Here is a 13,026-nt window from a genome sequence, read left to right on the forward strand (position 1 = left end):
AAAAGTTCATCAGAAGTCACCGAAATGCTTCAGTTAATGTTATGTGGCAATTCTTTCAGTGGTACATGGACGTAGCCATGTCCATGGGGATTGGACTGGATGATCTTTCGAGGTCCCTTCCAATCCCTAACATTCTGTGATTCTGTCATATAGGAGTTGTAATTTGAATATTAAGACCTTGCCTCTGTGAAGTAGACTTCCAGAACAAACCAGATGTCCCAGGACAGCTGGATAGCTCCGTGCTCTCATGTTGAGCCAGGATGCTTGAGCAGAAAAGAGCCCATCTTGATCTATGGAATAGATGTGTTCTGTCCAGGGAGCTTCAAGTACAACTTCCATAAGACCATGAGGTAGCAAAGGTGGCTGTGTTATGAATATTTTGCTTAAACAACTACCCGTGCAGAAATAGCTTAGCACTAGGTTGGTATGGTGATAGTAAGATGGTGAAGGTTTAGGGAATAGTCTGAGATGAAGCAGAAAACGTTCTTATTTGCTATTAATGTGGGAGATAGAGACTGGAGGGTTGACCTGTCCTTCCTCTGCAGGCACAACCCATCTGTTGGAGCTTACACTGTTTGCACTAAAGATGTGTGAAGAAAGGATTTTCAGTTCAAGAATTGAACCAAAGAGTCGAGAGGGGGAAATAAGTTCAGAGCAATCTGAAGTGGAACATTTTGAGGACATTTTTGAAGTCAGGGGTTGGGTTTTGTTTGGTGGGGGTTTTTTTGTCATTTTTATTTATTAGTTGGGTTTTTCTGTTTCACTGAGATCAATTTTTAGACAAAAAAGGCCAAAAAAGTCTTTGAAAACAGAAAATTAAAAAAAAAAAAGAAAAGCTTTGTTCAGAAAGTGCTGAAATGAGACATTTTGAGTTTTCTGACATAAAAATATTCAAATGAAAATGTGGAAATGGGATGTTATAAATGTTTCAGCAAATTCAGCTGCTCAAGTTGCAGAAAGCTTGCATTTCTTCTCCCGTGTCCTCAATCAGCTCCAGTTTTAATGAAATGGAGTAGATAACAAAAGTTCTACTCCTCTTATTTCATAGTTTCTCAAGCTGCGAAGGAGAACATCAGCATCCATGAGAATATTTTGAACTCACGAGCTTTTCCCTTCATTGAGGGTTTGCTTATACGTATACGTGTGTGCGTGTGTGCATACTGAAGACCAAAATTCTGTTCAAACTAAGGTCTTGAACAACAGTGCTTCCTCCCAAAGAAATACTCTGATGTGAATTCTGAGTCCACAGATACCATCCAAGTTTTGGGTGGACCGTAATCTAATTTAACTTACTTAACCTAATTTAACTGCTCATGAGATGCAGTCGACTCTGAACAAAAAACAATTTTGTTTCCAAATAAGAAATGGAAATCTTTAACTCTAGCATACAGGCCTAAGGCAACTACATCTTACATAAATAACTTAATTATGATTAATCCAATCAGGTGAATGAATAATCAGATATTTCACAAGGATGCTGTTTCTTGAGCACGAATTCTTCCTAGTTAATTTATGGTGCTTACCTGAAGCAGCTCAGATAAGTCAGGTATGGTGAGAATCTAATTCTTTCATCTCATCTTTGGAGTTACTCTCTTTTGCAGTAAAAAAGAAAAATGATTATGAACTCCACGGTGGTGTGCACCGGTGTCACCTGGAATATTGTGTCCAGTTGTGGCCCCTCAGTTCCAGCAGGACAGGAAACTGCTGGAGAGAGTCCAGCGCAGCCACCAAGATGCTGAAGGGAGTGGAGCATCTCCCGTGTGAGGAAAGGCTGAGGGAGCTGGGGCTCTGGAGCTGGACAAGAGGAGACTGAGGGGGGACTCATTCATGGGGATCAATATGGAAAGGGGGAGTGTCAGGAGGATGGAGCCAGGCTCTTCTCGATGACAACCAATGGTAGGACAAGGGGTAATGGGTTCAAACTGGAACACAAGAGGTTCCATTTAAATATGAGAAGAAACTTGTTCCTGGTGAGGGTGGCAGAGCCTGGCCCAGGCTGCCCAGGGGGGTTGTGGAGTCTCCTTCTGTGCAGACATTCCAACCCGCCTGGACACCTTCCTGTGTAACCTCATCTGGGTGTTCCTGCTCCATGGGGGGATTGCACTGGATGAGCTTTCCAGGTCCCTTCCAATCCCTCGCATTTTATGACTCTGTTCTATGTGAGATACGATGGTTTGAATCCATACTTCATATCTCCAGTTAGAGGCCATATAACCTATGCTGGGTTGGGTTAGGATTTCTGCCTGGTTTGCTGTTCTCCTCCTGTTTGCTGCTCTCCCAAGAGCTTTGAAAATCCGAGTTTCATCCTGGCATGGAAGAGAAGACAAATATAAAACTCTTTGTGGGACAGGACATTCTGGTGCCCATCTCGTGGGTTTGCATGAGGGATGCGTACGAGAAAAAAAGCCAGAAGCAGATGTCTCTGTGGCCTGTGGCAAGGGGAGCAAGGATGTGTGCGAGGGACTGACGAATTCCTCCCTTGACAAAGACACCCAAACTGGAATTTATGAGAATTCATCTATAATAAGCGCCCTTAACTTAGCATCTGGCTGTCATCCGGGTGCATCCCAAGAACGGTGGTGCAAGGGTGAAGCTGCCACATCGCACATTCCTCGCTATCACCGCAGCCTCTCTCTGGATGAAACAAAATCTCTCCTTGTCTGACAGTTCTGAAAATTAAAGCAAGAAAACCGCAGCCCCGCTGCTGTGCTTGGAAGCGCGTGCGAAGCGTGGCAGTCTTCTGAGCAAAACTTTTCCGTTGCTCGCGCTACAAAGACGAGATGCAAATAACAAATTGGCAAACCCGCCTCTTTGAAAATTCTGCGCCTATCTGAGGGAACACAATTGCTGAAAAATAGATTAATGATTTAGTTGTGTGGGAGATGTATATGGTCAGCAAAGACATGGCCTCTCTAATGAACTAAAGCCAAGGGCAAACTCCTGGCCCTGCTGAAGCCGGGCTCAATGGGACTCACCCCAGACGTTATTAGCGTCACTCAGTCAGGGTCGGTGGGCAGAGGCGTCAGTGGGGTCTGCCCTGCCTGATGTTCCCCTCAGGGGAATAATCCCCTTGGGGAACAATCTATTAGAGAGCAGTGTAGGGGAAAGGGACCTGGGGGTCCTGGGGACAGAAGGGTGACCATGAGCCAGCACTGGGCCCTTGTGGCCAGGAAGCCAATGGTACCTGGGGTGGGTTAGAAGGGGGTGGTCAGTAGGTCAGAGAGGTTCTCCTGCCCCTCTGCTCTGCCCTGGGGAGACCACACCTGGAATATTGTGTCCAGTTGTGGCCCCTCAGTTCCAGCAGGACAGGGAACTGCTGGAGAGAGTCCAGCGCAGCCACCAAGATGCTGGAGGGAGTGGAGCATCTCCCGTGTGAGGAAAGGCTGAGGGAGCTGGGGCTCTGGAGCTGGGCAAGAGGAGACTGAGGGGGGACTCATTCCTGGGGATCAATATGGAAAGGGGGAGTGTCAGGAGGATGGAGCCAGGCTCTTCTGGTGACAACCAGTGACAGGACAAGGGGCAATGGGTTCAAACTGGAACACAGGAGGTTCCACTTAAATTTGAGAAGGAACTTCATCCCAGTGAGGATGGCAGAGCCTGGCCCAGGCTGCCCAGGGGGTTGTGGAGTCTCCTTCTGTGCAGACATTCCAACCCACCTGGACACCTTCCTGTGTAACCTCATCTGGGTGTTCCTGCTCCATGGGGGGATTGCACTGGATGAGCTTTCCAGGTCCCTTCCAGCCCCTGACATTCTGGGATTCTGTGATTCAGACAATTATCAATGAATTGCTGGTTGGGAAAATCCCTGTTGTTGGATTCGAGGTGTGGTGCAACGTGTTGTATTAACACCATGCAGCCTTCCCCGGTGGGGAAGGGTGGGCTATTCGCAGGCGCTGTTCAGAGCAGGAATAAAATGTGGATGCTCAGGTTTGCCTTACAGAGGTGCTTATTAAGCCCAGAGATGGTCACGCTCCTCTTAGCTGTGGAAATTGGATACCTGGCATTAGAGGTAGGAAGATGCTTGCCTGGGTAAGGAGGAAGGCACAGCTGGACTGCCAGGTGGCTTGGAGTTGAATGAAAGTGGGACCTGGGCAGTTTTAAGCCTGGAACTTATGAAAGTAAACTGTTACAGGACTTCATGACGTTAACGTCATTTTTCTGACCAGATGCACTCGATAACCCCAGCAAATCCTGATGATGAGTCCATTTTCTGTTGTCAGCGCCAGCACAGAGTGACATTAGAGACCACAAGGCAGAAAGAGAAATGCTGAGGCAGCCTAAAGGAGCATTCAGCTCAGCCTAAACTACTTGTGTGTTTTGTTTTGTTCTTTTAATTCTTGAAAAGAATTAGAAAAGGATGGCAAATTTCATCAGAAGTGAAACAAAACCATTGAGGTCTTTGTCTGTGGATTAAGTGTTTTCAGTAACTAGAAAGAAGAATTGTTCTCCTGTTTTCACTCTGTTTGCTGTACCTTAGAACCAAGCCGTGTAGGGTATTTGCTGAGACTCCGCAAGTTTTCTTATTTTGACTCTTTTATTTTAGAGAAGTTGTTTTGCAGAACTGTGTGTCCCAGGGAAGGAAATTAAGGTCAAAGATGAGGAAAAAAACCCACCTAAGGGCCTGAAATACTTTTAGTTTCTCAAAGACCACCCTGTGTGGGAATGATAGATTTCAAAATGGGTGGAACCTCTAAGCCTGGAGTTGTATCAAGTTATTAATGAAAAATCTCTGAGATCTTTGTGTGAACCAAGATATTTGCGTGGTACTTTCTCACTCTTTCTTCAGCAGAAGCACTGTGGCCTCACAAACTGAAAACTAGCCCTGCTTTTTCTCTGGCTTCAAAAATAACCACGTATCTTGAAAAGCTGTCTCAGCACTATTGAAGGAGTGGGAAAAGAAGTGTAGGATATCCCCATGGTTTCATGCAGTGCAGCTGTGCTAACAGAGTGCATTGAGACCGAGACCAAAGGAAAGGCATGAAATACTCCATTAAATGATCAGTTGAGTCTAACAGTAAAGCTTCAGGCAATGGGGAGATGTATTGCCCAGGTATCCTATTGCAGATGGGAAGTTTTTGTCTTCTTTTTTTGTGAAAAGGAAGCAGATTCAGAATATTAATAAATTGAATCCCCTCGTATTAGTAGAATTTTTACTGAAATCAATGGGAAAATTATCTTCTGATGGGAAGGCTGCCTTACTTTGAATTAAAATCCTTCAATATTCTTACAATGTATTTGGATTAAATATCCGTATTCTGTGGGATTAAAAGCTTTGATTTTACTTCTAGTTGAATGTCTGTAGGATGATGATCAGATTTGAAAACAGCTAAGCCTCTAGATTTAATCAGTTTACAAAAAAACAACCCAACAAAATACATGTTTTTGAAAGAAGGAAGTGTGCATCAACATACAGCCTTCAACAGCCCCTCCTAGATCTTGGGGTAATTATTAGTAGCACAGGAATAATGGAACAAGTATCGACCAAATGTAAAACGCAGTTGCCACAGCGGAGCTGTTCCCCCTATGTCAACTCAGCAGTACAAGTGGTTAGTTTATAACCCTCTTTAGGTTACACCGTTTTAACGTTTCTTCAGTGTTTATTTATTCTCTTCCCAAAGAATGTTCTGATATATCGAGTTTACAACCTGTGGCTCATGTGATGGTAGTGGAAACAATTAAGCTAGAAGCTTTCAAAGCCACCACTGGGATTTTGATGCCCAAACTCATTAATTTTAATAAGAAGTGAGCTGCCAGTCGTCTTAAGTGGTTTCTAAAAGCTCAACCCATAAAAGCACCTCTCTCTACTGGTTCTAGTTTACTAGGAGCTCAGAGCAAGGTAAACATGTTAACAAAACAGTAGGTGTTAAAAGGTGGAAAGTATGTGTTCAGACGTCTCTAAGACCATTCAAGGAACCAAACGGTGGCCCCAGCCTTGAGCTGGCAGATGTGGGCTGATGTGGGGGCTGCTCCTACCTTGAGCGTCTCAGGGAGTTACTGACAGATCAGAACATGAGGCATAGTTTTGGTGGCAAGGAGAAGAAAGTCAACGGGAACAGAAATCCCAGCAATAGCTCAGTTCCAGCTGTGACAAGCACGTCGTTAGTCTACTTTGAGCTCTTGTGTCTGCCCCATGCTCTTCCCACCTTAGCATGTTTATACCCACCACAGCCTTGTGGCCAGGGTAGTGGTCTTCTCTCTAGTCTGCATATGACGACTGAGTTGAAGGAAGACCTGGTGAATTCACACAGAGGTATCCAGAGCAGTGCCAGAATGAGCTGTCTTTGAGCAGTATCAACAGCTTGTGTTTCCGTTGCAGTTGTCCACAAGGTGGTTGTAGATGCTTGGTCCAGGTCCTTCCTACCTGCCTAACCCATCCTATCCAAGTTTGCACCGTGTTGTCTTCCAGGCTGCATTTGCACATTGATACATCACTGACCCACCTTCGTGGCTGGTTAGAAATTTAAGAACTGTCTGCTGTGGTCTGAGGGACCCAGCCGATGCAAACCTGTGAGAGCCTTTCCTTTCATATGAGTCTGCAGATGGCTTTGCTTCAGCCATGAGCCTCTGTCACAGCCTAAGAAGTCTTGAAGGCTTTGGAGAGCACCAAGATCTCTCACAGGAGGCTGCTGCACTCATGAAAATTCATCTTCAACATGGAATAAAGCATTAATGGGGGAAAAACTCCAGAACCAGTAGATCTCTCTGTGATGTAGAATAGAGCACGGAATGAGAATGAATGAGTTTGAAAAGGACTCACTCAGAGTGCGAGTGCTTGGAAAAAGAGGGATTTTCTTGTGCCTTTTACTAGTGAAAGCAACCTTAGAGAACTTTAGAATTCGTTTAAACAAGTGTGTTTCTTTTCTGTACCTGTTGTATTATCTTTGAAGAATTTCATTAACGTTGGCTATGAGTGACAAAGTTACTGTAGTTTTTGCCAGCGAGTCTCATAGTAGCAACGGTTAATTCTCAGTAGCTATTGGAAGGACCTTTGGGTGAAACATGGTGCACTGGGAATAGAGATGTCCATCTTGTCTGGTATTGTAATGGACTTCAAAAAAATCAAAGAGAAAAATAAAAGCTGCCATTAGTGGTAGATGTGACTTTTTTGGAAGAGAACAAAATGTTCCATAAATGAAACATGTGGTTTCACTTGCAGTAGATTTTGTACATTGTCACCAGCAAAGTTTTGGATTTTTATTACTTTTTCATTAAAACGTCTTACTGGTTTCACTCAGGAGGCAAAACTTTTCACGTGGCTTTAATTGTTTCTGTCTTAAGAGTCGTAGTATCCATGTAATAGAAATAGTTTCGCAGACCACAGCTTTATATTGCCTATTAATTCTCTTCCATTTTCTGCACCTATAAGTCATTGGGCCATCCCAGAGACAGAAAAAGTTCATCTCTTTCAATTAAGACCAAACAGGAACTTCTACTGAAGTTAGGGGGGGGGGGGGCGCGGATTATCACTTTATATCAGTATTGGTTTATTAGATATTTGTTTCAGATATCTTGGCTCTCAAATGTAAGTTCACATGGCTGTGTATCAAAGCAGAGAGTTTGTATTGACTTTTTTTCTAAAATTAGTGGAACCTTGGAAGATTAAAACAATAAAAGGCCTTTTTCTGCGTAGTTCCAGTCAGATGTAAGAGGTGGTGGTATGTCAAGCAGGAGCTCTGGCAGTGTTGTTTCAAGGTGGCTTTGGACGGGTTGTTTACCACCTCTTTTTTGCTTCATTTATTCTTTATCCAGAGCCTGCCAGAGTTCAGGTCGCACATCCCCCATCCCAGCAGCCTGGCTGTTGGACGATGCTTCTGTCATCAGCCTGGGCTTCCCTGATGAACAAGCATAATTATGGTTGCTGTCAAAACAATGGCTTGTTTTCCACAGATCATATCCAAAGCTGAACAAAAAATAAGGGAACTAGAGTTATTTCATTAATTTAAGATCAGCTTCTGTTAAGGTATCAGTTTTCCTCTGAGTCACAATTTTGCCATTTAACCTTCAGCCCAGGGGGGAGGTGATGTTGACCCCTACCACAGGCTCTAAAGCCTGTAAGAAGCAATTAAAATGCCAGAATACAGCAATATCAGCTGCCTTTTTCCCTGTTTTATTCAGTTTAGTGTTTATTTGAAATCTCACTCAGAAATACTACCGCTGTCTTTAGCTGCTGCCCCAGAGCAAAAGCCTTTATTTCTCCTTATGCACCCTCTAAGCAGTTAGGAGCACCCACCAAGTAGCGTAGTCCTCTGCTTTGACTTTTTCTTAGCACGATGCCTCACTTATTCACCAAATGTTTAAATCTGTTTTGCAGTTCTAGGATGCCAAAGACAAGCCCAGCCTTGCAAGGGTCCCCAGCAACAGCCCTGCCCGCTGTCCAGCTTTCTGAGCAGGTCCCGCTGACGTCTCCTTCCCTGAAGCCCCTGCAGATGGATGAAGAAGACAACCTGTCTCCTCACCTCCTGTTGCCAGATAGCATCAGCCAGCTGGAAGAGTTTGGGAGGCAGAAGAAATGGCACAAGAAGCAGCACAAACACCATCGCCAGAGACAGTTCAATGACCTCTGGGTTCGGATAGAAGACAGGTGAGTCATGACTTCTATGGTTCTGGTTGTCTTCTTGCCTCCTCCTAACTAGTTGTGCTTTACAGATCCTAGGTTGTGTTGATTAGACTGTAACGAGGGTTGGAGAAAGGCTAACTGCAGAGACAGGGAGTGAGGTGATGTTTTAGGAGCCTAACGAAGAGCTAGGAGGAAGGCTCACAAGCATGTTTGATATAAAAGTAAAGAGAGAAAAAGCTAACGCTTAGAATATACAGAAACTAAGACTTGTCAGAGCAAAAACAGGAAAAAATGGCAATGGAAAATATTCTGTGTTTGCTCTCTTTCTTCCAATAATTATTTTCCAATCTTTACTGTCAGTTTTCAACCCAAAGACTTGCCCGTTTTCCAACCATGCGGAATATTCCTGGGGGTTTTTAGATTCTGACATATCTGGGTTTCAGTCTGCTTAACTGTGTTCTGGGACTGAGATGCTTTATCATCTCGGATGGTATTGCAAACAGCAAACGGAGGCAAAATTAAGTACTGGACTAAGGGTATGTGTGAAGAGAAAGGAGACAGGCACATTTCTGTGACTGTTCAGTCTTGGTCTGAGGTTAAAAGCTCCCATTCAGTGTTGGAATAAGAGCAGCTTTCCTGTTTGACCACGGCTTCTCAATGTGTGCTTTTAAGGATTCCTGGGCAACTTATTCTCCCACGTCTACAACTGGGAAAGCTCTTGGTGCCTTTATCCGGGGCAAGTCATGGGCAGATAAACAGCCACAATGTTTAGAGATCTCTTAACAAGTAAAAAGAATGAAATAATCTGTTGGGAACTGGCTGCTTGCCTATGTGTGTAATGATTGTGCTTGAGCGTTACTCTTATTCCCATTTTCATAGCACCTCAATTCCTTGCAAGTAAAATGAGTCAGAGTCTCTCAGAGGATTTTCCTTTTGCTAAGGAAAAAACTCCACATATTTGTGTTTTGGGATTTGGGGTTTTTTAATTCATAATTTTTAATGGAGTAGTTGCCTCATTTTTTTGTAGTTTGCTGTATTCTCAGGATGAGCGATGTAAGGGTTGTTATTAAGGTGGTGCATATTAATCTTAACATAGTAAGGCTGTTTCTGAGGTTGACGCCAGCTTCGGTAGGAGGGATTCCTATGCTTTGTTCTCAAAGTGTGTTCAGTGGTTGGATCCTCTCCACAGAGAATGCTTAAGTATGAGCTAAGATGTATTTGGTTCAACACAGTCGATTGCCTCGAGGACAAGGAACTTTTCCATCTTTCTTCTGCTCAGTTTGTGATGTCCCATGATGTCCCAGCATTTCACAAGCTGTCTGGTCCAGCTCACCATATGCATCAGACAAGTGAGGGGCTCAAATGGATCTGGTGGGAGCGTGGCAGTCAGGCACCATCCTCCTGCCCTCGTCCTATCTATCCAGAGAGGAGATTGGATGTTTGGCCTGATGCGGCTTTGGAAATGTGGGGCTGGGGGCTTAAAGCAGTGGTGCTTGAGTAGCTTGGGCAGACTTTTGTGCCTTTTGATGATTTTATTTCGGTAAGAAACCTTCCTAGGAAAAATATTTAAGAGAGTAGTTCCCCAGGTTAGAGTTAAATTATTTGCTCTGTGATTTCATCTGAATCAGAACCTTTCACTCCTCTACTGCAGTTTCATAAGGATGGAGATAGGGATAAGGAAACATAAGTTTCTGCTCCTACCATGCTGGTGATGAACCAGGCTCGGTGTGTCGCCTGCCTTGCTGAAAGATCCCAGGGAGATATTAGTGGGAGATCACAGCCCTAGAAATGAGGAAAGGCTGGAAGAAGGGAAGTCTGCCTTAGTGCTTTCAGATGGTTGTAGTGCTTCTTCCGTTCTGGAGTAACTTCTGGTGTTTTCCTGGAAACAAAACAGAACAAAAAATACAAACTGTTCAGCTAAATCAGAGACTCACAACCAGCTCTGCTTTCCCCATAAATTGGATGGGGTCTCAACTTTCATAAACCAGCTGCTGCATATTGTACTTTTGGCAGTTGGGTTTCATCAGCATTAATTGCAAGCTGGACCTTGCACAAGGCAATAAACAGTGAGTTCTCTCTAAGTGGTTCCTTTCTGATTGGCAAGAAAAGAGCAGAAATGTGTGCCTGTCACCAGACTTTGCAGCCTGATCATTCTTGGGAGGAAACAGCTAGGATGGGTAATATGGGCAGTGGAGCGTTACCTGTGCAGGAGAGAGGCACATGAACTTATATTGTGTTACCTCAGTAATGTTCACTCATACAGCAATAAAGCACTCAGCAGTGAGACTGTTAGCACTCATTTTTGGAGGATAATTGGTGTTCTAGAAGTTCACACTTCGGCCTGTCCCGTAGATCCATTGCGCATTTGCATATACTGAAATTGGAGCCCCCCATGTTCTATAGGGACTGAGGTCTCTGCATATAATATTACCTTGAGCTATGGCCCTTTATTTCCAAATGGTTTTTCTTCCAGTTTGAGCTTCCTAACTCACCTGTTGTCAGCTGAAACTTTACGTGTTCACCTTTGAGATAAAGTAGAGGCATTTGGGTCGTTATTACAGCTTTTGGATGAACGTTGCATAAAACTCATTGTTTCCATGCGAGGTCTCCAGGATTCAGCTGTTTGAGCTGCCTTTCAACTTGAAAAGTCAAAGAGAAATGTACAGGTGGAGGACAAATCCAGGCAAATTTAAACCAGATTATTGATTCTTGTATGAACCTCATTGAACTGTTAAATGACTGTGGTTCGTACAGCTCTTTTCCAAAGCTTTATTGACCGTGGATTAGAGGACTTTATGAGACATGAATTGCAGGGCTTTTATGGACTAGGCATTTCTAGGCTATCTCACACACTTCCATGAAAATCTTGGGGTGTTTTTTTAAGCTACCAACACAGAAACAAAGGAAATGAACACAGGAGAACAATCTCAAAGGAACATCAAAAGTCTGACTCCAACCTATAAAAGCCAGGAAATCCATAATTAATGGTTCCACTAAGACTTCAGCTCACACAGTCGTCCAGGTCTGATCTGAGGTTATGGCTACAATCTGCAATGGCATTGTGAAAAATGAGTCATCATTTAATGTCACACATCATTATTAGTATTTACTTTCAGTTATAGCTTGGAGATTGTCCTTTTTGTTCTGCCTTAACAACCGTGTTTAGCTTTGTGTGTTGGGGGTCAGTACTGCTGGGGAGGATGAGAAAGCTTCTGCCCTGTCTTTGACAGAGCTGAGATTTGCTCATCTCCTGGGTAATCGGCTACAGCGAAGCCTGTTAAAAAGTAAAAAATGCTGATGAAATGTGTGGTTTCCTCTCCCTTCTGCCTCCTTCCCCCCAAATCTAAACAAAACGAGAAAGTCCTGCCTGGCTGCAGTTTGTGTTTGAAATTGTTTGTCAAGAATCAAAATTAAGTGGAGATTTCAAGTAGCGGGATGTTTTTTTTTTTCTTTAACGACTTGATTTTGCAGAAATGTGCAGATCTGAAGTCCGTCTTTGGGAGGAATTTGAACTTAGGCAAAACTTAAGCCCTAGCGAGCTCCCATAGCCAAAATCCAGCTGGGGCAGCAGGGAGGGGAGGCAGAACCCTTGGGCCGGAGGGCTGCAGTCTGGCATACAGAGCGTGTTATTGTTCCTGTTGACACTATGTTAGCTAAGCTTCCCCTTGTCATATATTTAATTAATTACAGATCATTCACTGGCTTTTCTTGATGAGCCGCTCAGTGAACTGAAATAATAAAGAAACGTCTGCGACATTTCAGAGTGGTCTGTGAGGGCCAGGTCAGGATCGCACCTTTGTTCTAATGGGCAAATAGTTTTAGGCTGCAAATAAAACCAGCCCTGGAGAAGCTCTGGCATCTGGGGGGAGCATTGTGGCTCCGGGGGCCCTGAGGCAGGGTGGGAGGACAACTCCTTGAACAGGGAGGGAGGTGTGAGGTTTGGAAGGGGCGATGACAGCTGGGAGATGCGAAAGAGGGAGAAATACATCAGTGGGAAGAAAGAATTAGAGAGGGGGTAATGGGCAAGCTCAGAGGTTCGTTCCCACTGCTGAGGTCTGGGGGAAGATGGTGTTTGGAAAGATGCTGAGGACACACAGTTGCTTCACTTGCACAGGATCGGAATTAAAGGAAAAGAATTATTATCAGAAGAGGAAAAAAAAGAAATTCCTGAGCCAGATGTAAGCTCAGCTCTGCAAAACCTGCCATTAGTAGGAAATGAAATTAATTCCGCCTGTAATTGGAAATGGCATTTCTCTGATAACCCAGTGCTGACTGTTCAACCCCAGATGAATGCAACAGCATCGCAAATATCCATTTCTTTTAGAAGGAAGTTATACCAGTGATGGATGAAGGGAGACAACGTGTAATAAACCGCACTAAGTGTGCCTGTACAGAGTGAACCTTATCAGTTTGGATGGAATTTAAGCACTTAGTCTGTTATCCTTTCTTTCAAGACAATGCAGTGATGG

At 44.0% G+C, this 13,026-nt stretch overlaps 1 protein-coding gene across 1 annotated transcript in view; it reads left to right on the forward strand.

The window, feature by feature from the left end:
• TRABD2B (TraB domain containing 2B) overlaps window positions 1-13,026 on the forward strand; it is a 284,203-nt gene that overhangs the window by 254,703 nt on the left and 16,474 nt on the right. The window contains exon 6 of the mRNA XM_065071440.1: window positions 8,312-8,581. Coding sequence (XP_064927512.1) covers window positions 8,312-8,581 — 270 coding nt within the window. The remainder of the gene's footprint in view (window positions 1-8,311; window positions 8,582-13,026) is intronic.

The sequence above is a fragment of the Columba livia genome, chromosome 8, assembly GCF_036013475.1.
Source record: "Columba livia isolate bColLiv1 breed racing homer chromosome 8, bColLiv1.pat.W.v2, whole genome shotgun sequence".
NCBI lineage: Eukaryota > Metazoa > Chordata > Aves > Columbiformes > Columbidae > Columba > Columba livia.